The sequence below is a fragment of the Oncorhynchus mykiss genome, chromosome 9, assembly GCF_013265735.2.
Source record: "Oncorhynchus mykiss isolate Arlee chromosome 9, USDA_OmykA_1.1, whole genome shotgun sequence".
Lineage (NCBI taxonomy): Eukaryota > Metazoa > Chordata > Actinopteri > Salmoniformes > Salmonidae > Oncorhynchus > Oncorhynchus mykiss.
In genome coordinates, this window is record NC_048573.1 from 27,633,191 (window position 1) to 27,660,210 (window position 27,020).

Here is a 27,020-nt window from a genome sequence, read left to right on the forward strand (position 1 = left end):
CCCAGTCATAAAATGTCTTGCTAGTAATTTGTTACGCTAACAAGCTAGCAAGAGGTTGCATAGCAACAGCATCGACTTCCGGTAGACAGGCGAAGCTAGTATGCTCAATTGAAAGGATACCGTTCGTTAACAGTATACCAAAATGAGCTAATAGTATATACTCATTAAGTATGTAGTATACCGTTTGTTAGTATGGGTATTCGAGCACAGCTCTCCTCTGTGGGACTCTATGGGTTCGTTCATAAATTCACTCTGGCTATCTACTCCGATTTCAGAGCACTCGTCGGAGTGTACCAGAGCGCAGAATAACTGATGAATTTATGAACGCTCAACACAGGTTGAATATGGCCGGTGTCAGTAAACGTCGACAAAAAAAACAGCAGAACAGTTACAGTCACCAACGCTCTGGATAATATGAAAACTGCCTAACCAGCTCTGCCAGGGCGAGTAAAATGGTCAGGATGAGGGAGGTGTTCTCTCATATATGTCTGGAGTTAGCTTGGGTGCTTGATTGCCGTTGTGAGATCAGAACCCTCGGACCAACCCTTACTCCTCGGCCAGAGCGTCCAGTGTGCGCTCTGAATTTACGAACTAACCATCTGACAACGCTCTGAATGTACGAACGCCCAAGAGCGAGCCCTGAGCGCTCTCTGGCACTCCAAAGTAAATTTACGAACGCACCCTATGATTGATCCTCAGTGCATTGATCATGGGAAGGTGTGCAGCCGACGCAACGTGATGACGTTATATTATACCGCCAGGATATGTGATCGAGAACTGACATTTTTCTTATCTTGTTTTTATGAATCTTTTCACGAATTAAAGTGGTCAAGGAATTACTACATCACGACATAAGCTCGTCGTTTAAACACAACCATTGACCCTGTCCCCTCGCCATGGTAGAGGATGACGATTTAACGCCAAATCTTATGTCAAACCAAGTGTGGCGCGGCAATGGCGAGTTTGTGCCTCCAGACGGAATATGCTGGGTGTCTGTACTGTCCTGTTTGCTGCTTGCCTGCTCCTACGTCGGGAGTTTATACGTATGGAGAAGTGACTTACCCAGGTAAGCCTTGTGTTTATTACATTTCTTGATTCGTAGAAAATGCTGTAGAGGAATGTGGGAGCTGTAGTAAGCTAGGCTGTCGGCGCATGTTAGGTGGTAGCTAGCTACCTAAATTAGGGAACTAAATAGCTAGCATGGCTTTCGTGCAGCAGTCTGGGGGAAATTCCATCGTAACAGAATGACGCTGAGACTCAATTGAAATGTTATTGGTCACATACACATGGTTAGCAGACGTTAATGCGAGTGTAGCGAAATGCTTGTGCGGCTAGTTCCGACCATGCAGTAATATCTAACAAGTAATCTAACAATTTCACAACAGCTACCTTATACACACAAGTGTAAAGGAATTAATATGTACATAAAAAAATATGGCTGAGCGATGGCCGAACTCTGATTTTTCACCTTCAAACGTATGCCAAACACCAAAAATGTATTCCAAAGTTTGAAGAAGCCATACAACTCTATGCACAAGGACTGCTTTTAACAATTTCCCCTGAACATTTTACAAAAACATTTGACTTAAGAACAGTGCAGATGCAAAGTTTTGTAACAGAATGACAGAATCTCCCTCAGTTTGTGACCCACATTTTCAAAAAAAACCCTGTTAAATATCTACTCTGAATTAAGATTAAAAGATGTCAGCAGAAAGAATAGGATGTCAGCTATAAGATGACACCGTGTGTTTAAAAAAAAACAACTATTTTGGTTATATACTACAGTAAGTGAAGTGGATTAACACCTGTGGAAGGGAGGACAGTAGCAGGTGATCCATCTGGTTGGTGACTGTCATTCTGTTAAAGATTTATTCAGTTACGGATTTTGTAACAGAATGACACATTTGAATCACTTAAGAAATCATAAACAAAATTGATAGTTAGACCTACCAACTAGTATTTTTTCTATCTCATGTGGGAGAGAAATGAGGAAATACAGTGCCTTGCGAAAGTATTCGGCCCCCTTGATCTTTGCGACCTTTTGCCACATTTCAGGCTTCAAACATAAAGATATAAAACTGTATTTTTTTGTGAAGAATAAACAACAAGTGGGACACAATCATGAAGTGGAACGACATTTATTGGATATTTCAAACTTTTTTAACAAATCAAAAACTGAAAAATTGGGTGTGCAAAATTATTCAGCCCCTTTACTTTCAGTGCAGCAAACTCTCTCCAGAAGTTCAGTGAGGATCTCTGAATGATCCAATGTTGACCTAAATGACTAATAATGATAAATACAATCCACCTGTGTGTAATCAAGTCTCCGTATAAATGCACCTGCACTGTGATAGTCTCAGAGGTCCGTCAAAAGCGCAGAGAGCATCATGAAGAACAAGGAACACACCAGGCAGGTCCGAGATACTGTTGTGAAGAAGTTTAAAGCCGGATTTGGATACAAAAAGATTTCCCAAGCTTTAAACATCCCAAGGAGCACTGTGCAAGCGATAATATTGAAATGGAAGGAGTATCAGACCACTGCAAATCTACCAAGACCTGGCCGTCCCTCTAAACTTTCAGCTCATACAAGGAGAAGACTGATCAGAGATGCAGCCAAGAGGCCCATGATCACTCTGGATGAACTGCAGAGATCTACAGCTGAGGTGGGAGACTCTGTCCATAGGACAACAATCAGTCGTATATTGCACAAATCTGGCCTTTATGGAAGAGTGGCAAAAAGAAAGCAATTTCTTAAAGATATCCATAAAAAGTGTCGTTTAAAGTTTGCCACAAGCCACCTGGGAGACACACCAAACATGTGAAGGAAGGTGCTCTGGTCAGATGAAACCAAAATTGAACTTTTTGGCAACAATGCAAAACGTTATGTTTGGCGTAAAAGCAACACAGCTGAACACACCATCCCCACTGTCAAACATGGTGGTGGCAGCATCATGGTTTGGGCCTGCTTTTCTTCAGCAGGGACAGGGAAGATGGTTAAAATTGATGGGAAGATGGATGGAGCCAAATACAGGACCATTCTGGAAGAAAACCTGATGGAGTCTGCAAAAGACCTGAGACTGGGACGGAGATTTGTCTTCCAACAAGACAATGATCCAAAACATAAAGCAAAATCTACAATGGAATGGTTCAAAAATAAACATATCCAGGTGTTAGAATGGCCAAGTCAAAGTCCAGACCTGAATCCAATCGAGAATCTTTGGAAAGAACTGAAAACTGCTGTTCACAAATGCTCTCCATCCAACCTCACTGAGCTCGAGCTGTTTTGCAAGGAGGAATGGGAAAACATTTCAGTCTCTCGATGTGCAAAACTGATAGAGACATACCCCAAGCGACTTACAGCTGTAATCGCAGCAAAAGGTGGCGCTACAAAGTATTAACTTAAGGGGTCTGAATAATTTTGCACGCCCAATTTTTCAGTTTTTGATTTGTTAAAAAAGTTTGAAATATCCAATAAATGTCGTTCCACTTCATGATTGTGTCCCACTTGTTGTTGATTCTTCACAAAAAAATACAGTTTTATATCTTTGTTTGAAGCCTGAAATGTGGCAAAAGGTCGCAAAGTTCAAGGGGGCCGAATACTTTCGCAAGGCACTGTATCTTCAAGATGACAGATAACAGAATGACAAGACACTAGGCAATATTTCTTAAATTTACAGAAGGCAAATAATTTCAGCAAAATTAAATACATGTTGATATTAGTTATCAGGGGTCTTAACTTCAACATTTATTCTGTTTTTGTGTTTTTAATAGGCCGACTTTTTCTGGTTCTAAGAACCCTTTTACATCTGTTTGACCAGAAGCCTTCACTTATTCCAGTATTTGTTGGTTAATTAGTGTAACAGTATAAGTTTAGACCGTCCCCTCGCCCATACCCGGGCGCGAACCAGGGACCCTCTGCACACATCAACAACAGTCACCCTCGAAGCGTCGTTACCCATCGCTCCACAAAAGCCGCGGCCCTTGCAGAGCTACTACTTCAAGGTCTCAGAGCAAGTGACGTCACCGATTGAAATGCTATTTACCCATCGCTCCACAAAAGCCGCGGCCCTCGCAGAGCTACTACTTCAAGGTCTCAGAGCAAGTGACGTCACCGATTGAAATGCTATTTAGCGTGCACCGCTAACTAAGCTAGCCGTTTCACATCCGTTACACTAGCAAGCAATCAAACGCATCTGGGTTAATTGATTTTGTTTCCTGCTGAACTACAGTGTTCTTGAGGGGTTTGTTTGTTTACAAAATGTAATTTTGACACTTGTCTGTTTGTGTCCATCACATGCTTGCCCCACAGAGACCACCCGGCCGTTATCAAGAGGCGATTCACTAGTGTCCTGATTGTATCTGCCGTGTCGCCTGTCTTCGTGTGGGCATGGAAAATGTACACTGGTGTGATGGTGAGTCTCTACACAGCACTGTCTCAGCAACCTTTTATTTAACTAGGCAAGTCAGTTAAGAACAAATTCTTATTTACAATGACGGCCAAACCCGGACATCGCAGGCTGCTTTATGGAGCCCAGCTATAGGCGACTGCTATACTGCCCTACAAAGGCAAAGTGCATTGACTACGAATTTGGTAAAAAATCTTTGATCTGTTTTAATCAGGGGAGAGTGACCCTTCTCATTGAGTCCATGGAAGTTCAGGGCCGACCGTATTAATGCAGGCATTGTTTGCAGAAAACAGGATCCCCCCATTTATAGTGAACAGAAAAATTGCAATCTTTGTATTTTTTTGGGGGGGGGTAGGGGCAGCAATGATAGTACCAATAATTGCTTCTAATACACCTGTTGACCTTTTGAAAAGGGTCAAAGGTAATTGAGGAGAGGGAAAGACTCCCCTTCTCCAATCGCGGTCATCAGGCAAATAACGTTTACAGGGTGGAATCCCAAAATATGTATAAAGTAATAAAAAATAAAATTGCTAGTTGTGAAATACATTTTTATAGAAGTATAAGTAGAATATAATTATTAAATGTTAGAGAAAACAGATTTCAAAACTCTTCTGCAAAGGACTCTGGTTGGAAACACTTCCTTGCCAAAAGGAGACTACCATGAGGGGAGGACCGTCTTCCATTTGCCTACTTAATGTATTGATGCTCTCCTCAACCACTTATCGGTTTACGGGTCACATCGGAGGGAAAACTGGCTTTTGCCCAAATGAGAAAAGGCCCTGGAGTAGCTCAAACTGCACATGCTATGTCTCCATGAGTCGCCATTTTAACCGACTTAATTTGGCTTCAATGCGCTAATGAGACTTTACATAGGAATGAGTGGTGTCACGTGATCGATGGCTTTGTGTGTGTGTGTGTATATATGTATGCATGTATGCATGTATGTATGTACAGTTGAAGTTTACATACACTTAGGTTGGAGTTATTAAAACTCGTTTTTCAACCCCTCTACAAATTTCTTGTTAACAAACTATAGTTTTGGCAAGTCAATGCACATCTACTTTGTGCATGACACAAGTTATTTTTCCAACAACTGTTTCCGGACAGATTATTTCACTTAATTTACTGTATCACAATTCCAGTGGGTCAGAAGTTTACATACACTAAGTTGACTGTGCCTTTAAACAGCTTGGAAAATTCCAGAAAATTATGTCATGGCTTTAGAAGCTTCTGATAAAAGAAATCAGCCAAGACCTCAGAAAATAAATTGTAGACCTCCACAAGTCTGGTTCATCCTTGGGAGCAATTTCCAAACACCTGAAGGTTTTGTCTCCTAGAGATGACCTTACTTTGGTGCGAAAAGTGCAAATCAATCTCAGAACAACAGCAAAAGACCTTGTGGAGATGCTGGAGGATACGGGTACAAAAGTATCTATCCACAGCTAAACAAATCCTATATCGACATAACCTTAAAAGGCCACTCGACAAGGAAGAAGCCACTGTTCAAAAACCGCCATAAAAAAGCCAGACTACGGTTTGCAACTGCACATGGGGACAAATATTGTACTTTTTGGAGAAATGTCCTCTGGTCTGATTAAACAAAAATAGAACTGTTTGGCCATAATGACCATCGTTATGTTTGGAGGGAAAAGGGGGAGGCTTGCAAGCCAAAGAACACCATCCCAACTTTGAAACACGGGGTGGCAGCATCATGTTGTGGGGGTGCTTTGCTGCAGGAAGGACGGGTGCTCTTTAAAGCTTGTTAAAGCGTGGTCACAAATGGGTCTTCCAAATGGACAATGACCCCAAGCATACTTCCAAAGTTGTGGCAAAATGGCTTAAGAACAACAAAGTCAAGGCTCAGTTACTGGGGTGCCAGTAATTTTGGAGCATATAGACACTGCTCAAAAAAATTAAGGGAACACTAAAATAACATATCCTAAATCTGAATGAATTAAATATTCTTATAAAATACTTTTTTCTTTACATAGTTGAATGTGCTGACAACAATCACAAATTTGATTTCCATTGATAATTTTTATCAACCCATGGAGGTCTGGATTTGGAGTCACACTCAAAATTAAAGTGGAAAACCACACTACAGGCTGATCCAACTTTGATGTAATGTCCTTAAAACAAGTCAAAATGAGGCTCAGTAGTGTGTGTGGTCTCCACGTGTCTGTATGACCTCCCTACAACGCCTGGGCATGCTCCTGATGAGGTGGCAGATGATCTCCTGAGGGATCTCCTCCCAGACCTGGACTAAAGCATCCGCCAACTCCTGGACAGTCTGTGGTGCAACGTGGCGTTGGTGGATGGAGCGAGACATGATGTCCCAGATGTGCTCAATTGGATTCAGGTCTGGGGAACGGGCGGGCCAGTCCATAGCGTCAATGCCTTCCTCTTGCAGGAACTGCTGACACACTCCAGCCACATGAGGTCTAGCATTGTCTTGCATTAGGAGGAACCCAGGGCCAACCGCACCAGCATATGGTCTCACAAGGGGTCTGAGGATCTCATCTCGGTACTTAATGGCAGTCAGGCTACCTCTGGCGAGCACATGGAGGGCTGTGCGGCCCCCCAAAGAAATGCCACCCCACACCATGACTGACCCACCGCCAAACCGGTCATGCTGGAGGATGTTGCAGGCAGCAGAACGTTCTCCACGGCGTCTCCAGACTGTCACGTCTGTCACATGTGCTCAGTGTGAACCTGCTTTCATCTGTGAAAAGCACAGGGCGCCAGTGGCGAATTTGCCAATCTTGGTGTTCTCTGGCAAATGCCAAACGTCCTGCACAGTGTTGGGCTGTAAGCACAACCCCCACCTGTGGATGTCGGGCCCTCATACCACCCTCATGGAGTCTGTTTCTGACCGTTTGAGCAGACACATGCACATGTGGCCTGCTGGGGGTCATTTTGCAGGGCTCTGGCAGTGCTGCTCCTGCTCCTCCTTGCACAAAGGCGGAGGTAGCGGTCCTGCTGCTGGGTTGTTGCCCTCCTACGGCCTCCTCCACGTCTCCTGATGTACTGGCCTGTCTCCTGGTGGCGCCTCCATGCTCTTGACACTACGCTGACAGACACAGCAAACCTTCTTGCCACAGCTCGCATTGATGTGCCATCCTGGATGAGCTGCACTACCTGAGCCACTTGTGTGGGTTGTAGACTCCGTCTCATGCTACCACTAGAGTGACAGTACCGCCAGCATTCAAAAGTGACCAAAACATCAGCCAGGAAGCATAGGAACTGAGAAGTGGTCTGTGGTCACCACCTGCAGAACCACTCCTTTATTGGGGGTGTCTTGCTAATTGCTTATAATTTCCACCTGTTGTCTATTCAATTTTCACAACAGCATGTGAAATTTATTGTCAATCAGTGTTGCTTCCTAAGTGGATAGTTTGATTTCAGAGTGTGATTGACTTGGAGTTACATTGTGTTTAAGTGTTCCCTTTATTTTTTTGAGCAGTGTATATATAAAATCATCCGATTTAATCGGTATTGGCTTTTTTTGGTCCTCCAATCGTTATCGGCGTTGAAAAATCATAGTCGGTCGACCTCTAATTAGAACAGGGATAGGGTAGGCCGCCTTCTCGTTGGAGTGAGCAGCTGCGTCTCCCGCACTGTGGGCACAGTTGTTATGCGTCTCCCGCACTGTGGGCACAGTTGTTATCCGACTTGTAGATCATTGTCATATGCAGTTACATGCATACATGTTAGGCTGAAGGAGAGGACTCAACAATTCCGTCACTACAGATTCAAGTCATCTGGAAAAAAAAAAATTGTATATAAAAATTTAAACGCAGATTCGTAACGTTTGAAGCATTTTTCTTAGGGCTGCATGCCTTTTATTTGGATTGGTTTGGGCTCCCGCTAACCGATGCACTGGCGTCTTAAACTTTGGATGACGTAGTGTCGACTCAAGTAATTGATTCCTCGACTCCTTGCACATTGACTCCCATTTCTTTGTGTCCATATTAGATTCCACTAGGAATTCAGTATTTTTGAAACAGGCGACTGATTTAGTTGCCGTACTTCCGAGAACACACACACTCGCATCTTTCACAGTGAGCGAGGGACGGAGAGAGAGGGGCACAGTATAGGCAGGTCGTCCACCAGGCAGATGGAGTCAAAACCATGTGCTAGTCCAATCATGAATCAAAAGCTGTATCTTGCAATTCTTTTGGCTTGTAAGGTCTCAACCTCAGTAAAGCAGGGCCTAGGATACTGAGTTGTTAGTTGTTGTGGAAATTGACCCACAATCATGTTTACTTCCTACCTTTAAATTACACAACTTTCCCCAGGCCTTTATAGCCTGGCGTCTAGTTAGGCTATAACACAGAATATAAGGTTTTGGGATTACTGCACTGTGCTTTTAATTTTTCGGGGCAAGAAAAACATCAAAGCTGTTTTTTGATTTGCAATTTTTCTTAACGTTAAGAATCCCAATTTTGTTTAAAGTCTTAACGTTTAAACGTTCACATCCCTAATACGCATGAAAACAATTCCATGAATTCCATCCTTTTGTTCTTCCACAGCCTGGTCCCTCGTTGCTGGCTCTGATGGGCATTCGCTTTGAGGGCCTCATCCCAGCCATCATACTGCCTCTGCTCCTCACCATGGTAATTGAAACTTTCTTTGATCAACCTCTGCCTATGGTCAGACCGTTAGTTGACCTCTGACCTTTGCTCTGGTAGGTGCTGTTCGTTGGCCCCCTGATCCAGCTGGCTATGGACTGCCCCTGGGGCTTCATAGATGGGATACGGGTCACCTTTGGTGAGATACTGTCTGGAGATTATTATTCACCCAATATGTCTATTACTGTGTTATCCTGGAGTGGAGACGATTCATTTCTGCTATATGTCAAATTTAGATTATGGCCTAAATTTTTACCTAAGATTTGCACGCTTAACTTGAGTTTTGTTCAAACCTCCCACTGACACCAATGCATGATTTATAAGTTAAGTGTGCCAATCTCAAAGTAGGATTCAGCCCTAAGTGCATCCATTTTTCCTGGACATGTACATTATCTCTCTCACATGCACATTATCGCGTACATCATCATCTCTAAAGCTTTCTCTCCCTTCCACAGACCCGTGGTTCTGGGCTCTGTGCCTCAGTGACATGCGCTGGCTGAGGAACCAGGTGGTGGCCCCTCTGACTGAGGAGCTGGTGTTCAGGGCCTGTATGCTGCCCATGCTGGTACCCTGCACCAGTCCTTCCACTGCCATCTTCACCTGCCCCCTCTTCTTCGGAGTTGGTGAGTCCCACCTAAAAACAGCACAGGGGGATCTTCTAGATCTTTCCTCGATCCCAACTGAAAGAAATAGCAAATCAATTAGAACAACTCTTAAACTGTGTGTCTCTATGTAAGTATATGTCAGTGCCATGTACCACATTTAAATTTGCGGTGTATATATGCGAAGATGAGCATTTATAAGGGGAATATGATTGAACCTGTGTTTTGTAAACTGCTGGATGCAATCAATTGTGAGTTGCAATACTCTGAACTCTCATAGGATAATGTGCCCTTCTCATCTATTTGAAATATAATGGTTATTTTGCTTGTGCAAAATGTCAACGGTTTTCTTCGCAGCCCACTTCCATCATGTGATCGAGCTGCTGCGTTTCAGACAGGGCACCCTGTCTGGGATCTTTCTCGCTGCAGGTAAGGACCATACGATATTCATTGTTCCTCTACCTTCACTTCCATGTGCTGCTAGTTTGTTATGCCTTTCTTTTTCCCATGCACCATTAGATTGTATAGGAGGGGTTAGTTAATGACTTGTTGTGCTGTTTGCTTTGCAGTATTCCAGTTCTCCTACACTGCTGTCTTTGGAGCTTACACTGCCTTCATATTCATCAGGACAGGTGAGCCTACAGCTTCTCTCTTTCTGGTGTACAGAAAACACACACACGCCTAATATATGATTCATTTTATTTTAGGTGGTGAAAGCTCTACATAAATGCTGTGTCTCAAGGCGCTTCACATTGTTTGGGGCTAACTCACCCCATCCGCACCTACTGTGTATTGTAATACCAACCTGTATGCATTATATGCAGTCTTGTCATTCCCTTCCCCTCTGGTCATCAGGTCACCTGGTGGGGCCGGTGCTGTGCCACTCGTTCTGTAACCACATGGGCTTCCCTGCCCTTGGCATGGCCCTGGAGCACCCCCATCGTCTCACCGTCCTGTCCTGCTACTTGCTGGGGGTCCTCCTTTTCCTTCTTCTCCTCTTCCCCCTCACAGACCCCATCTTCTACGGCCTTCCCACCCCCGTCTGCACCCTCGCCTCCGTCCCCAGTTCCCTCTGCGTCTCCTGATCCCACCCCCACCAAACACCCCTCTGTATTAGATGGACCTATCCACTGAGCGGGTCACCACCACCAGCCGAAAGGAGGAGCGGTCCAAGAACGAGGGGTGTTTTAGGTCTTCGGTCATGCCCGCTTGAGTCTGATTTCTCTGGTGGGATGTGGGAAGGTGAGCAGAGGTGAGGGTTTAGGGTATGTCAGGTATGGACACTCAATGCTATGGGTTGTCTCTACTATATATGCTGCTGGGGGGGAGCAGGGTAACTTAAATAGCCATTCCTTATGTTCAGGTCGCATTGGCTTTCAGTCAGTCAGTTAGCCAGTCAGTCAATAGGCTGGCCTATGTGGTCTGTAGTGTAGACTCAACAAGGAACACTATCTGGCTGTGACACGAGGCGCTGTAGTAGTAATACTCTAGAGATTCGTGGTGAATACGTCAGTGTTTTCATAGGTCCTAGATGCTGAATACGAGTATTTATTTACACATCTGCATGTTTCTATAATGTAGTGTTTATTTGTTTTATTGGTGGGGGATGTTGAGGGTTGGACAGTATTGTTACTATTGTAAAGGGTTGGACTTTTTTTTTCCATTACCTCTTCAATGACAGTTTAGCCACGATTCTCTCAGCTTTTAGCTCAAGCTGATGTGTGAATTGGCTGCAAAGCATTTCTATCCAACTGTTTAAGACGCCAGACAATTCGTGTTAGGCGATATCACAAAGGGTACAGTCTTTACCTAGCCCTGTGTTCAATCATTCACTCTAGTTGACGCTCATTCCAAATATCCATTCCAAGTCATGCAGACAGAAGCCTATAATCACTAAGCTAACAATACCATTGCTCATTTGTTGGGCCAGGAGTATTTCCCTGACCATGTGAACCTGGTCAGGAAAAACTCTGGGCCCCTACCATTCGCTTCACACACAGTTCTACCCAGGGTTATCTATGTTAATTTTATTTGAGTGTTTAAAGGGGGAATTACCTTAAGCTGGGGTGCGATGACAGACCGTTTCCCCCTCAAGGGACTCAAACCCTCTAGAACAATCGGGTGTTTTCATATATATGTAGTTTTGAATGCTATCTACCCACTACTTAGCATGCTGCTACATGGTGCAATACGGATGTCAGACAAGACGGCACGTTTACATTCTTCGCGCACACCGAGCTATACTCCAAAAGAAGATAATGTACAGACTCCGACAGTGTTACATCGCAATGTTTATCCACTTACTCACTCATCTCAACTGAAACTTTGCATAATTTTTTTGAAAATACTTTACTTATTTGACCAGGCTGTGAACATTGTAGTCCATTTCACTGTATAGACAGCTGGTTTAAGTGAAAATGTGTTTTTTTGTTTGTTTTTTTAACCAAATTTTACACGTATTTAGCAGATGTTACTGCGGGTGTAGCGAAATGCTTGGTGGGTTGTGGATTTTTACGGGGAACGCTAATGGACTTTTCTCCCTTTTTATGAACCCGGCGCAATACTATGTAACAACTCCAGTTGACTAGACCAGAAGTGTAGAGGGGTTTATAAACTAGAAGATTGCATCACACTGAATGTATTGAAATGTGATGTCAAGGTAAATGAATTAACTAATCATTTTGTAAACAGACTTCACTGTGTAAATTGGATCCATATTTTTCGAGAGGCCCCTGCAAAAGGCTCTTAACATTCACTGACAGAAAGATAGATCTGTGAAGCTTTCTACCACAGCAGCTCCGAGTTGTCAGTCAGCATGTGTACTGTATAATCTATGAAGTAGTTACATTACGCTCTTCAGCAATAACTTAGTGGTTGGAAAAGGACCAAAATCAGGGAATTATCTGAAATAGCTGTATATATGTGAATAAAAAAGTATATATGCCCATTCCTGTCGTTTAGAGATGAAATGTTAAATACTATGGTGCTTGGAGGTTTTGACATCAGAATAATGATCAGCCAGTATTTTGAGTAGATTGTTTGTTTAAGCCGACCTCAGATGGGCCATATATCCCCAAGTTGAAGGTTTTAATATACATTCTCTTGAATGAACCTGCAAGGTGCATGAATCCAGACCAGCTGTAATGATCTAAAATGTACGCCAGAGAGCGCCAGAGTACCATGTCTGGGTGTCGTGCTGTAGAAATGTGAATCACAGGAACCTGGGCCCTTCGCACATCCGTTCATTAAGTTACTCTGATGGGTGGTCATCCGTCACTTGAAAAACCAATCAGTTCTTTTCTTATTCTGTTATTTCCTCTTCCTCTCATCAGACGGCGCCCCGTCCCAATCGAGTAGTTGGAAATAGTCCTAGAGAGGAAAGGGGAGTTTGACCCGAAGAACTTAGATAGCTACCTGTCTCTCTGTTGCGCATTCTCTCTGATCAATTAAACAAAGACTCTAGCCTTTCTTTTTCGAGTCAAACTCTAAACTATCTTGCTGTCTCCGTCTCACATCCAAAATGATGCCCTTGAATGTTTTGGCCTGAGGCGTTGGCCTAGCCCCTACAAAACCATTTTGGGAGTTCAATCAATCACCGGTACGCAGAATCAGAGATGTTTACCCCTACAGAGACAGGCTTGTCAGGTTCAGGTAGCTGATAGATTTACTTTGTTGTCGAAATTCACACATTCACGCCTCCAATGTCGAAGCTGTGTTGAATTTGTATTCGGTAGGGTCAGAAGAAGCACACGTAGAGAGATGTTTCAATACAATCACGTTTCATCTGCGCTCAACCGTTGTTTATCATTCTCCCACATCATCAACATTGTCCCCTTTTGGAAAATACATTTTTTTTGTGAAGATTGTCCCTGGCTCGTATTGTATGGATCCTGCCTTAGGATTCACACTTCAGGCTACTTCTCACCACTGCTTTTACTTTATTTTCCTGTCATTGACTTGAATTGAAATCCGGTAGACATAACTAGGCTTCAGAAATGCTGACTCCACTTTCCTGCTGTTGTATGTGTTTTTTCTTCATTTTTCTCTCAAACAATCGTATCAACAGTACTCTAAGTAGTGACTTAGAGTATATGCATAGAGCGGACACACAGCAGTAGATACAGGAATATATATATATATATATATTTTTGTAACTGAATATGTAGCTCTGCTATTTTAGTAAAACCACACAACAGAATGATTTTAAAGCTTGGATTTTTCAGACTCGTCGAATACGTGCTATGACTCTGACCCGGTTGTAAAAAAAAACACACACACAAAAAACAATATTCAGATGTTTTTATTGAAGACTTTATTTTATAAATCAAATCTATTTTGGTGACATGGACTTGAATGTACTGATATGTGCATGTGTATTTTGTGTGTGCAATGCCATTTTTTGGGGGGAGACTTACCAATCTTGAATGGCCAGTGTTTTTATGATGACAATCTTTTATGGGATCTTATAGAAATCGCACACTGCAAAAAAATAATCTCAGTCATTCAGAAATAAACTAGCTAATTTTATAAATCCTCTCTGGGTGTTTTGTCATGTTTTTGTGCCCGATGTTGTGCTTTTCACTTAAATCAATGACTGAATGTTTGAATTCCTGTATCTGTCCCAAGTCGTTGAGTGCTCTATGTAATGATTGTATTGAGTCTGTTTCTGATGTCAGATTTCCAAACGTCCTTTTGGGTGCTGAAAGTTAGCCAATCATATAAGCTAGACCTATAGTCCATATGGTATTGATCATCAAATTTAATTTGTCTTGATTTTCTTATAATGACCAGGTAAGACATCTTTCCTCTCAGTCCTTATACAAATACTTTAGTTGTGTGACTAAAATCTATGTGTATATTGTTCCTGGCAGACTTAATAACACACTTGTGTCGTCACAAGAACAGCCCAGCAAATGATTTAATCATTAGTTCAAGGCCAGGCTCCATTCAGTGGTGCTGCAGACACTTTTACACAATGGAAAGTTGTCTCTTTGTTATAGTCATCCTGGGGATGAGTAGACGCACAGATGGCCTGAGGTTTTGAGCATGGTAATCAGCCATTGCAGAAAGGGGATGTGAGGACACCTCGTTGGCTGAAACTATAGCTTGCTGAAAGTAGTATCCATTATTCTGTAGTAGCTCTCCTGAGAGTGTGTGTGTATGCGATGGTGTGTGCGGTACGCTGATTTATTTAGTTTGTCATCCCCACACAGTTATTTTGAATTTAACAATATGTCCTGGGAGGAGTATTTTTTTTTTGTAATTTTTTTTTTTAGATGTTATCTCCATTCCCTATCTTTATTTCTGTGGTCTGGATCCATCAAGCATGGCTTCTTATTATGTTTTCTGATGGTGTTCTAGTTATTCCACCTGCGTAGTTTCTGCGCCACACTCAAGTCCACCGTGGCCTTTATCGTACTGTGCCTCACCCATTTTCTTTATCTGTTGTCGTACACTTTGCAAAACTCTTTCTCTAACGCTGCCCATGTTCAATGGCTGTGAATCAGGCATCGGGAAAAACGTCTCAAGGGAGAGCGAACATTACTCGGTCCCTACATTTTTTTTTTTGTACGGATCTGAACGGGGCGGTGTGGGCGCAAGCAAGCAGCCTCTGATGCAATCAGCACTGCGTCCTCCAACGTTGATCTCTATGTTCATTTTAATCTAAATTAATTAGCGCTAGAGGCGACGCTAGCTGGCTGTAGAGTGAGAGTGTGTGTCATACGCGTGGATGTAGGCCTACATGAGACTCCCATCATGTTTTTTTTTATTTTTATGATGTCTGTGTCACATTCAATTCCACATACTGTCTCTTATGAAAGGAGCTGATTATGGAGTTGCCAGCATTACTCCAATAAAGCTTGATATCTTCGCCTGTTTGTCATTTAGATTCCTCCTCACCAGAATATGGGTACGACTATGAAATAACCCCGTGAATTACGACGTATCAATACTGAAGGTTTTTACACCAATGATTTGAGTCTTGGCAGCCATTGGAATGCCATCTGTAGGTTACCATTCACACTGATGTATGGTTCTGGTTATTTAAACATTTTACGGGCCTTCCTTCTGCAGCTTCCAGATGTGGTGTTTCTTGTTCTCTAAATCCTAACCCCTCTTAACTGTACTCTCAGATTATTGCAGTGAGACAGAGGGTGATGGCTCAGTTGCTCAGAAACCATAGAGAAGTATTACTGTATATTGGCCCATATCCTTCATAACACCCAAGTTCCTAGTACTTCAAATCCCATGGTGAATAAGCTAGTCATCCTGGTTAGATACAGTAATCTGTGGACATGTGATAATCTACCCTAGTGTTACAGGCTCTTCAAACATACTTCATGAAATTTACTTTCAAAGCTGTATCTCCAGTTTGTAACTGAATTGTTTAGATTAGGGGCAGTGTGGGTTGATGACTACCATAACTATATCCCTCCATTCTGCCCCCCCCCCAAACAAAGTGGCCTCTTCAACCCAGACTACCTGCCTATTGATCCCCTCCTTCGCAATGTCTCTCTTCCTCAATTTTTTCGAGGGCCGTGGCAATCAGTGACAATGTTGAGGACAGACTGGGGAAAGCGAGAAGAAAGAGCGAGGGAGTTGTGCCCGGCTCCACGAGGGGGCAAAAAGGGCCTCAGCCCTCTACTTATTTACTTACTTACTTACTTACTGACTTTATTGTCCCCATGGGGAAATTTTGTTGCAGTGTCATGTACACATTTAAAGTGGCGTTTTAAAAACAAAATTGACAATACAACTTTCATAACAGTTACGCACCAATAAAAATAATGATAGTAAGAAATAAGAAATAAAACAAAGAAGAAAAGACTAGCCTGTTGGCCTTACTGAGTCAATGGGAACATTCGCCCGAGCTATTTAGGAGGGATATCACACCTGGCACAAATGATTGTCTCATTCTGTTTTTCCTGCTGAGGGGTGCCCTATACCTGCGCCCAGAGGAGAGTAATTCAAAGTCCAGGTACAGGGGGTGACTTGGGTCTAAAATGATTTTGTGAGCCTTACGGAGGGCCCTGACCTTAAAGATCTCATCCAGGCCTGTCTGTTTGACTCCAAGTACCTTGCTTGCTGTGGTAATAATCCTTCTCAGCATGTTTCTCTGGCTGACAGTGGCATTGCCAAACCAACAAATAATGCAAAAAGTTAAAATACTCTCTCAGTTGAGACTTGTGCCAACTCCGTTTTAGTTTTATGTCCCCAATTTAAAAATAGCAAAACAGTTCAAGTGATTGAGTGACAGGTTGGCGCCAAATCTGTATCTCTGCTGCGACGTGTCGGTACCAGGGAAAGAGCACGCTGCAGAGTTTGTTTGTGTGTAGGGGGTTATGGAAAACTACTGGGTGGTTTGGTAGGACTCCTTTGGGTTTTCATAAAAAGCGGGGGGAACACTGCTCATCTATGGTAGGCTCCGTGAATAACGAGATACGCCTCCGCCTGTAATATTTGATTTATAAGGACGGGTCAGGCTTACAGTTGAAGCTGCTTCACTCGACTCTGCCTCGCCCCACCACTACATAGTTTAGTTATCTTCTTAGCTAGCTATAAAAGGCATTAGTGTTATTAGCCTATTTAGCTCTAACTAACTAATTTGCCACTGCCACCATCGATATCGGAAATGAAACCACCAAGGCCGCCGCCAAGCACAGCAGCGTCGATTTTTTTAATTTTTTTTTTAAAGGGAGCATGTTTATCAGGGCAGGGTAGCCTAGTGGTTAGAACGTTGGACTAGTAACCAGAAGGTTGCAAGTTCAAATCCCCGAGCTGACAAGGTACAAATCTGTCGTTCTGCCCCTGAACAGGTTCCTAGGCCGTCATTGAAAATAAGAATTTGTTCTGAACTGACTTGCCTAGTTAAATAAAGGTTTTTAAAAAAATACAATGGGACAGTGGTCACTAATATCTAATACAAATACCCAACTCCCAGCATATTTCTCTGGAGTATTTGTAAAGATGAGGTCAATCAAAGTTGATTTCGTTGGGTCCTTCAAGTTTTGTAATCAGCTGGTTCAAATTTTAATATATTTTTCTATAACATTCCTTGTGGAAATAGCAACACCACCACCTTTGCCTTTCCTATCAGCCCTAAACACATTGTAACCATCCATAGAAACGGGGTTTAATCAGTTAACCAAGGTCTCAGGTACAATAAAAATATCAGGGTCTTCCTGAGGCCCACATTATCCATTTTAGGTAATAAACTACAAATATTAAGATGTAAAAATGTCAGTTTTTCTGCATTTAAAAATCATACGGAGTTTCAACACAAGTCAGATTACTTTGAGATTTCAGAACAACAGGAGACTCAAATATTGGATTATATCTATTAGGAAATGAAAAGGCAATTACATTTCTCTGGTTAGCACCATTTGGCATGTCACCATTTTCAGATACAATATGTGAAACTCTCATAGAGACCAAAGACGGGATGGTAAAAACTGACTTACGTGTAATGCTAATTATATTGTCCTCACTTGTAGCATTGAATGCAAGAGAAGCCAGTGAGCATTTGGCATCCCTTGACAAAAAAAAGTTAAAGTATCAACATGTTTTTCTACTTGCGCGCACACAAACAGAAATCAGAAGCTTGGACAGCCACATCATATTTAGCTTCTGTTAATTGGACTAAATTGTTTTTTGGTATCTTTTAGTTGTCACTGTATTAGACTGGGCAGAGGTGATTTGATGATGTTGAAGTTGAAATGGTGCTGGAATAGTTGAGGCAGCTCCTGTTCTCTTTGTGACTTGTGGTAACTCTCTGTGGTTTTAAATCAATAGTTGTTTAGTAGTTAGAACATGTCATAAACATTACCTTGCTTGACCATGCTGTAGGTCATGTCTGTTACATGCAATATGCGTCGTGGACTTCACCAGACAGAGGTTGCTATCCGTTTTTGTGATAAAACAAAGGTGTGGTTGAATTTATTCTGCCACTGTCGTATTATTGTCTCGGCCTTGAGGCCTATACATCACGGTCGCAAGGCATGTGAATGAACAGGTTGTAAAAGCAAACAACGCAATTATCACAACACATAGTTTGTAATATGGGGGGTGACGTCTAACTTTGACTTCAACTAGAACGATCTTCCTGGCACAAGTAGTTACTGTACTATGGAAGGCTAGTGGACAGGCTTCCCACTCCGTATCAAATGATCCATAGCCTATGCCAAATGCCTATGCCAAATGCCTCTGGGGTCCATAGGGCAATAGAGGAGGGATTGTTGTTGGGGCGTTTCAAGTCCCCCCCCCCTCCACACACACACCCGCCTCCCTCTCCCTGGGGATAATGCTGTGTGAGGATAGAGCCTCATATCCACCACACTGGATGTCTCTGACCTGCTGACTAATTACAATGGCAACACCTGCTCACTGTAAAATCAGACTCATTAATCCGAGGCGCAATCCAAATTCGGCTGACCTCAGTGCCCTCATGCAGGGGATATAAAATATTATCACACACACACACACTGTCCCTCCCTCATGCAGGGGATATGAGATTCCATTAGAGAGTGTTGGCATCTCTTATCGGCTCAGAGGCAACAGCTGTTAAGGGAATTAAGACATACATCAAGGAAGACACAGATTCCTACTCAGGTAATAAGTCTGTCTTTCCTCCCTCTGTTTCTATTGTATAATATGCTTACATCACATATTCTCTTTGTGACATTATAGTCCATGTTATCAGTTGTCTCAGCATCTTCCATTTAGAACTTGTGTCATGATTAGGTTTAAGTTGAAATGTCCAGAGTTTTTCCTGCTAGGGATTGCAGTCAAGTCAGGAAAAACTCCTGGCCCTATGATGTAATTACATAATTATCTGTCCATTTATTATTAAAATGAAACTACAGAGTCAGATGAAATGGCGTAGTACTTATATAGCCAGTGACTCACTCGTATGGAGTTCATTAGAAAGTGCATCGGCGATGCTATACCCACAGCAACAATTAAAACATTCCCAAACCAGAAACCGTGGATTGATGGCAGCATTCGCACGAAACTGAAAGCGCGAACCACTGCTTTTAATCAGGGCAAGGTGACCGGGAAACGTGACCAAATACAAACAGTGTAGCTATTCCCTCCGCAAGGCAATCAAACAAGCTAAGTGTCAATATAGAGACAAAGTAGAGTCGCAATTCAACGGCTCAGACACGAGGTATGTGGCAGGGTCTGCAGTCAATCACGGATTATAAAGAAAACAAGCCCCGTCGCGGACCAGGATGTCTTGCTCCCAGACAGACTAAATAACTTTTTTGCTCGCTTTGAGGACAATACAGTGCCACTGACACGGCCTGCTACCAAAACCTGCGGGCTCTCCTTCACTGCATCCCACGTGAGTAAAACATTTAAACGTGTTAACCCTCGCAAGGCTGCAGGCCCAGACGGCAAACCCCAGCCGCGTCCTCGGAGCATGCGCAGACCAGCTGGCTGGTGTGTTTACGGACATATTCAATCAATCCTTATCCCAGTCTGCTGTTCCCACATGCTTCAAGAGGGCCACCATTGTTCCTGTTCCCAAGAAGGCTAAGGTAACTGAGCTAAACGACTACCGCCCCGTAGCACTCACTTCTGTCATCATGAAGTGCTTTGAGAGACTAGTCAAGGACCATATCACCTCCACCCTACCTGACACCCTAGACCCACTCCAATTTGTTTACCGCCCCAATAGGTCCACAGACGACGCAATCGCAACCACACTGCACATGGCGCTAACCCATCTGGACAAGAGGAATACCTATGTGAGAATGCTGTTCATCGACTACAGCTCAGCAATTAACACCATAATACCCTCCAAACTCGTCCCTGGGTCTCGACCCCACCCTGTGCAACTGGGTACTGGACTTCCTGACGGGCCGCCCCCAGGTGGTGAGGGTAGGTAACAACATCTCCACCCCGCTGATCCTCAACACTGGGGCCCCACAATGGTGCGTTCTGAGCCCTTTCCTGTACTCCCTGTTCACCCACGACTGCGTGGCCATGCACGCCTCCAACTCAATCATCAAGTTTGCGGACGACACGACAGTGGTAGGCTTGATTACCAACAACGACGAGGCGGCCTACAGGGAGGAGGTGAGAGCCCTCGGAGTGTGGTGCAGGAAAATAACCTCACACTCAACGTCAACAAAACAAAGGAGATGATTGTGGACTTCAGGAAACAGCAGAGGGAGCACCCCCCTATCCACATCGACGGTACAGTGGTGGAGGAGGTGGAAAGTTTTAAGTTCCTCGGCGTACACATCACGGACAAACTGAATTGCTCCACCCACACAGACAGCGTTGTGAAGAAGGCGCAGGTGCGCCTCTTCAACCTCAGAAGAAATTTGGCTTATCACCAAAAGCACTCACAAACTTCGACAGATGCACAATCGAGAGCATCCTGCCGGGCTGTATCACCGCCTGGTACGGCAACTGCTCCGCCCACAACCGTAACACATCACCGGGGTCAAACTACCTGCCCTCCAGGACACCTACACCACCCGATGTCACAGCAAGGCCATAAAGATCATCAAGGACAACAACCAACTGAGCCACTGCCTGTTCACCCCGCTATCATACAGAAGGCGAGGTCAGTACAGGTTCATCAAAGTAGGGACCGAGAGACTGAAAAACAGCTTCTATCTCAAGGCCATCAGACTGTTAAACAGCCACCACTAACATTGAGTGGCTGCTGCCAACATACTGACTCAACTCCAGCCACTTTAATAAGGGAATTGATGGAAATTGATGGAAAAATGTATCACTAGCCACTTTAAACTATGCCACTATGTTTATATACCCTACATTACTCTTCTCATATATATATATATATATACTGTACTCTATACCATCTACTGCATCTTGCCTATGCCGTTCTGTACCATCACTCATTCATATGTCTTTATGTTCATATTCTTTATCCCTTTACACTTGTGTGTATAAGGTAGTAGTTGTGGAATTGTTAGGTTAGATTACTCGTTGGTTATTACTGCATTGTCAGAACTAGAAGCACAAGCGTTTCGCTACACTCGCATTAACATCTGCTAACCATGTGTATGTGACAAATATAATTTGATTTGATTTGACCTGTCTTCCTACCTGAGACAATTAGTCCAATCAACGTAAGCTAAATATGACGTGGCTGTCCAAGCTTCTGATTTCTGTGTGTGTTCGTGCAAGTAGAAAAACATGTGGACTCACCCTACTTGTAGAGAAATGCCAATGCCATCCTCTTTCATGTTGACGAAACGGTGTATCACTCGTATGGATTTTACCTGTCTTCCTACCAGTGAGAGATGTCTTCCAAAGCTTTGCTTTTCTTATTTTAATCTGCAGTATATTTATATCCCAGAGGCTCACCATAGTGAAACTCGCCAACTGGGTGAGCAGAGGTTCAAATGATCTTCTCACTACATACATAGAGTATGTGTTCTATGCAGTGGTTCCCAAACTGTGCCCCACCCCCCACAATTTTTTTATTTATACTGAACAAAAATATAAATGCAACATACTACAATTTCAAAGATTTTACAGAGTCACAGTTCATATAAAGAAATCAGTCAATTTAAATGCATTATTATGTATGTGGACACCCCTTCAAATTAGTGGATTCGGCTATTTCAGCCACACCCGTTACTGACAGGTATAAATTCGAGCACCCAGCCATGCAATCTCCATAGACATTGTCAGTAGAATGAACTTACTGAAGAGCTCAGTGACTTTAAATGTGGCACCAAGTCGGTTCGTCAAATTTCTGCCCTGCTCGAGCTGCCCCGGTCAACTGTAAGTGCTATTATTGTGAAGTGGAAACGTCTAGGAGAAACAACGGCTCAGCCGTGAAGTGGTAGGCCACACAAGCTCACAGAGCTTGTCCTCGGTTGCATCACTCACTACTGAGCTCCAAACTGCCTCTGGAAGCAACGTCTGCACAATAACTGTTCGTCAGGAGCTTTATGAAATGGGTTTCCATGGCCGAGCAGCCGCACACAAGCCTAAGATCACCATGTGCAATGCCAAGCGTCGGCTGGTGTGGTGTAAAGCTCGCGACCATTGGACTCTGAAGCACTGGAGTGATGAATCACGCTTCACCATCTGGCTGACCGACGGACGTTTCTGGTGGATGCCGGGAGAACGCTAAATACCCCAATGCATAGAGACAACTGTAAAGTTTGGTGGAGAAGGAAAAATGGTCTTCGGCTATTTTTCATGGTTCAGGCCCCTTAGTTCCAGTGAAGGGAAATCTTAATGCTACAGCATACAATGACATTCTAGTATTGGCCAACGTGCAATAATTGGAAATCAAACTGGACGATCTATGATTAAGACTTACCAACGGGACATTAAAAACTGTAATATCTTATGTTTCACCAAGATAATATAGAGATGGCTGGCTTCTCCATGTATTGGCAGGACAGAGCAGCTATGTCTGGTAAGACAAGGGGCGGGGGTGTGTGTCTATTTGTCAATAACTGCTGGTGCGCAATTGAAGAAGTCTCGAGGTATTGCTTGCCTGAGGTAGAATACCTTATGATAAGCTGTAGACCACACTATCTACCAATAGAGTTCTCATCTATATTATTCTTAGCTGTATATTTCCCACCAGAAACCAATGCTGCCACTAATACCGCACTCAGCGAGCTGTGTAAGGCCTTAAGCAAACAAGAAAATGCTCATCCAGAAGAGGTGCCCCTAGTGGCCGGGAAGTTTAATGCAGGCAAACTTAAAGCTCTCCCTCGCCGTCCATTTGGCAAATCTGACCATAATTCTATCCTCCTGATTCCTGCGTATGAGCAAAAACTAAATCAGGAAGTACCAGTGACTCGCTCAATACGGAATTGGATTACCAGGACATGTACTCAAAGCATGCACGGACCAACTGGCAAGTGTCTTCACTGACATTTTCAGCCTCTCCATGACCGAGTCTGTAATACAGACCACCATAGTCCCTGTGCCCAAGATAGCGAAGATAACTGATGCCTAAATGATTACTGCCCTGTAGCATTCACGTCGGTAGCCATGAAGTGCTTTGAAAGGCTGGTCATGGCTCACATCAATACCATCATGCCGGAAACCCTAGACCCACTCCAATTTGCATACCTCAAGAAATCCACAAATGACGCAATCTCAATCACACTCCACACTGCCTTTTCCCACCTAGACAAAGGGAACACCTATGTGAGAATATTCTTCACTGACTACAGCTCAGCGTTCAACACCATAGTGCACTCAAAGCTCATCACCAAGCTAAGGACCCGGGGACTTAACACCTCCCTCTGCAACTGGATCCTGGACTTCCTGACGGGCTGCCCCCAGGTGGTAAGGGTAGGCTACAACAGATCTGCCACACTTATCCTCAACACAGGGGCCCCTTAGGGGTGCCTGCTTAGTCCCCTCCTGTTCTCCCTTTTCACTCACAACTGCGAAACACGACTCCAACACCATCATTAAGTTTGCCGATGACACAACAGTGGTAGTAGACCTGATCACCGACAACGATGAGACAGTCTATAGGGAGGAGGTCAATGACCTGGCAGTGTGGTGCCAGGACAACAACCTCTTCCTCAATGTGAGCAAGACAAAGGAGCTGATCGTGGACTATAGGAAAAGGAGGGAGAACGGCATCACCGCCTGGTATGGCAACTGCTCTGCATCTGACTGTAATGCGTAAATTGTCAGACTCCAGTCACCCAAGTCATAGACAGTACTGGAGCGCTAAGTCTAAGACCAAAAGGCTCCTTAACAGCTTCTACCCCCAAGCCATGAAACTGCTGAACAGTTAATCAAATGGCCAACTGGACTATTTACATTGACCCCCCCTCTACCCCACTTTACTTTGCTGTTTATTTTCTATGCATAGTCACTTTACAAATTACCTCAACTAACCTGTAACCCTGCACATTGATACATACCGGTACCCCTGTATATAGACATATGTAGACATTGCACAAAATAGGAAAATTAAAAGTTACGTAAAAACACTTAGGAGTTTAGAAAAAGGTAACAATGTATATAAACTAATTATTTTCTCGTTACTGTAATGTAAATATCTTGTTACTTTTTATTTGATTTTTTAAAACTTTTTATTTAGTAAATATTTTCTTAACTCTATTTCTCGAACTGCATTGTTGGTTAAGGGCTTACAAGTAAGCATTTCACGTTAAGGTCTACACCCGTTGTATTCGGCGCAAGTGATTTCATTTAATTTTATATCTAATGTGTTTGTAGATCGATTGAGGTGAATGAAGCAACAGTAACCAATGCTTGTTTTTGCTGTTCTCCAAATAGCATTTTAGAGTGTTTTAAATTGTATAGAAACGCGGTAAATGAGCTTCAACTTTTAGTGAGGCCCCTCACTAAAACTCAGAACTTGGCAGCCACCCGGTCTTTCTCTGTCTATCTGTCTGACACCAATGAATCACCAATTTGCCGACTGCAGCTTTAGACTAGAGTGCAATGTATTGACTTATGCGTCATGTCTCGTGATGCAGATATTTTTGCACAAGCGCCACAGACTGAGCATCACAGCCTCCAATGGGCTCATTCAACCCCCTCTCCCTGTAACTATTCAACAGGTCATTGCTGTAAATTCTCAGTCAACTTACCTGGCAAAATAAGGGTTACAAAAAATATGTATGTATCAATGATATCATGATGGTACATGTTGGTCCCGTGTGGCTCAGTTGGTAGAGCATGGCGCTTGCAACGCCAAGGCTGTGGGTTTGATTCCCACGGGGGACCAGTACAAAAATGTTGGCACTCACCACTGTTTATGATTTTTTTTTTACATTTAACCTTTATTTAACTAGGCAAGTCAGTTAAAAACAAATTCTTATTTACATTGACAGCCTACCAAAAGGCCTCCTGCAGGGATGGGGGCCTGGGATAAAAATAAATATAATACAATACTGTGAGTTGCTTTGGATAAGAGCCTCTACTAAAGTGTGTGTGGGTACTGTGTATGCGTGTGTGGGTTTTCCCCATGCTGACCCCCTCATCTCTCAGCTGGGACAGGATAGGGTCAGGTCAGTATTTTTGTTATGGGGGTCTGCAAACTCCTTAGGCTTCACATGACTTCTCTGTGTGTCTTACTGACAGGCTAGCGTTCTCTCCCTCCCCCCAGGTGAAAAATATGTTGAAGGAATGTCTTTCTGCTTGGTTAAGGGCCTCGGCCCCCCCACAAGTGCATGCTGTCATCAAGGCAAAGGGTTGCTACTTTGAAAAATCTCAAATATATTTGCCTTTGTTTAACACTTTTTTTGGGTACTGCGTGATTCCATATGTGTTATTTCATAGTTTTGATGTCTTCACTATTATTCTACAATGTAGAAAATATGAAAAATATGGGAAAAACCCTGGAATGAGTAGGTGTGTCAACTTTTGACTGGTACTGTATATAAAACACAGGAACATCATGTTTTTGACTGCACTGGGTCTTTTAAAGGACACAGAGAGGGTTTTCACTCTGCAAGTGGGAATATGAAAAATAATTACATCTTTAAAAATACACAGAATGTGTATGGTTTGATGTAGTTGTGTATTTGGATGTGCCACATGTTGTCTGTCAGTGTGTTTTTGTGTGAAAGCCATCTGGTTTGTATGGCTGGGTAGATGTGCACGACCGCATAGATATGGGGTCCTGAATTAGATTAGCGCAACAAAAAACAGTCAAAGTATAGATAACGGGAACGTCGCAACCCTTCGGTGATCTGAAAATGAGATAAAGACACTAAGTGGTTTGCAGAATGTGATCCCCCCCCCCCAGCTGTCATCCCAGTCACGCTAATAAACAGGCCCAATAAATGGTAACCAGAGAGGGAAAACAAAGACCAATGTTTGGGCTCCCTGGGTGAGTGTACTCATTCCTCCCAACTCAATTTGAAGGGAAGCTATGCAGTAAGACGACCCCTAGCCCGGCCTACTACCCCGCTCTTGGTCGTCTCTTCGAGGTCGTCTTTCAGCCAATAGGAACTTGTGATTCCTAGCTTCCTTTTGTTATGTTTGACGGGAGGCATTGCTGGGGAGCAGTTTGCGAGGGGAACGGAACACTGTGGTGGGCAGCCTCTCTGAAGGTCGAATTCCAGTGATTCTCTGGAGGCCCTGAGTACACAAACGGAGAAGACAGGCTTGCCTTGACGGCGTCTTAACGCAGTAATATAATCCACATGGCCAAAGCTGAAACACTGGATTACTGCTGAGTATCGAGAGAAAGTGTGAACATTAACCTAAGCAATGAAACAAATTCTGTACAACCAGTAAAATGACTATAAATCTATCAGACTTTCCATACATTTTTCCTGAACATGTGGCCTGCCAGGAAAGACTAGGCTCTAGTTATGGCTATCACTAGGGCCTAGAGCAGAGCTCTCCGATCCTGTTCCTGGAGAGCCATGGTC

General features: G+C 43.4%; 1 protein-coding gene and 1 non-coding gene across 2 annotated transcripts; both read left to right on the forward strand.

Moving 5' to 3' along the window:
- The first annotated feature begins 445 nt into the window (after nucleotides 1–445).
- LOC110531865 (CAAX prenyl protease 2) lies at nucleotides 446–14,175 on the forward strand. Its single transcript, XM_021615335.2, has 8 exons — nucleotides 446–1,066; nucleotides 4,310–4,412; nucleotides 8,939–9,022; nucleotides 9,098–9,176; nucleotides 9,493–9,660; nucleotides 9,997–10,068; nucleotides 10,209–10,271; nucleotides 10,495–14,175. The coding sequence occupies exons 1-8, from the start codon at nucleotides 897–899 to the stop codon at nucleotides 10,722–10,724; spliced, it is 969 nt and encodes a 322-aa protein (XP_021471010.1). The 5' UTR covers nucleotides 446–896; the 3' UTR covers nucleotides 10,725–14,175.
- An 11,115-nt stretch (nucleotides 14,176–25,290) lies between these two features.
- trnaa-ugc lies at nucleotides 25,291–25,366 on the forward strand. Its single transcript has one exon. It is a non-coding gene; the product is annotated as a tRNA-Ala (tRNA).
- The last annotated feature ends 1,654 nt before the right edge of the window (nucleotides 25,367–27,020 follow it).

Coding starts and splice junctions, on each gene's coding strand:
- LOC110531865 (XM_021615335.2), top strand. CDS start 897: ATGGTAGAGGATGACGATTTAACGCCAAATCTTATGTCAAACCAAGTG. Junction 1,067..4,309: donor TGGAGAAGTGACTTACCCAG/GTAAGCCTTGTG, acceptor CTTGCCCCACAG/AGACCACCCGGCCGTTATCA. Junction 9,177..9,492: donor TGGGATACGGGTCACCTTTG/GTGAGATACTGT, acceptor TCCCTTCCACAG/ACCCGTGGTTCTGGGCTCTG.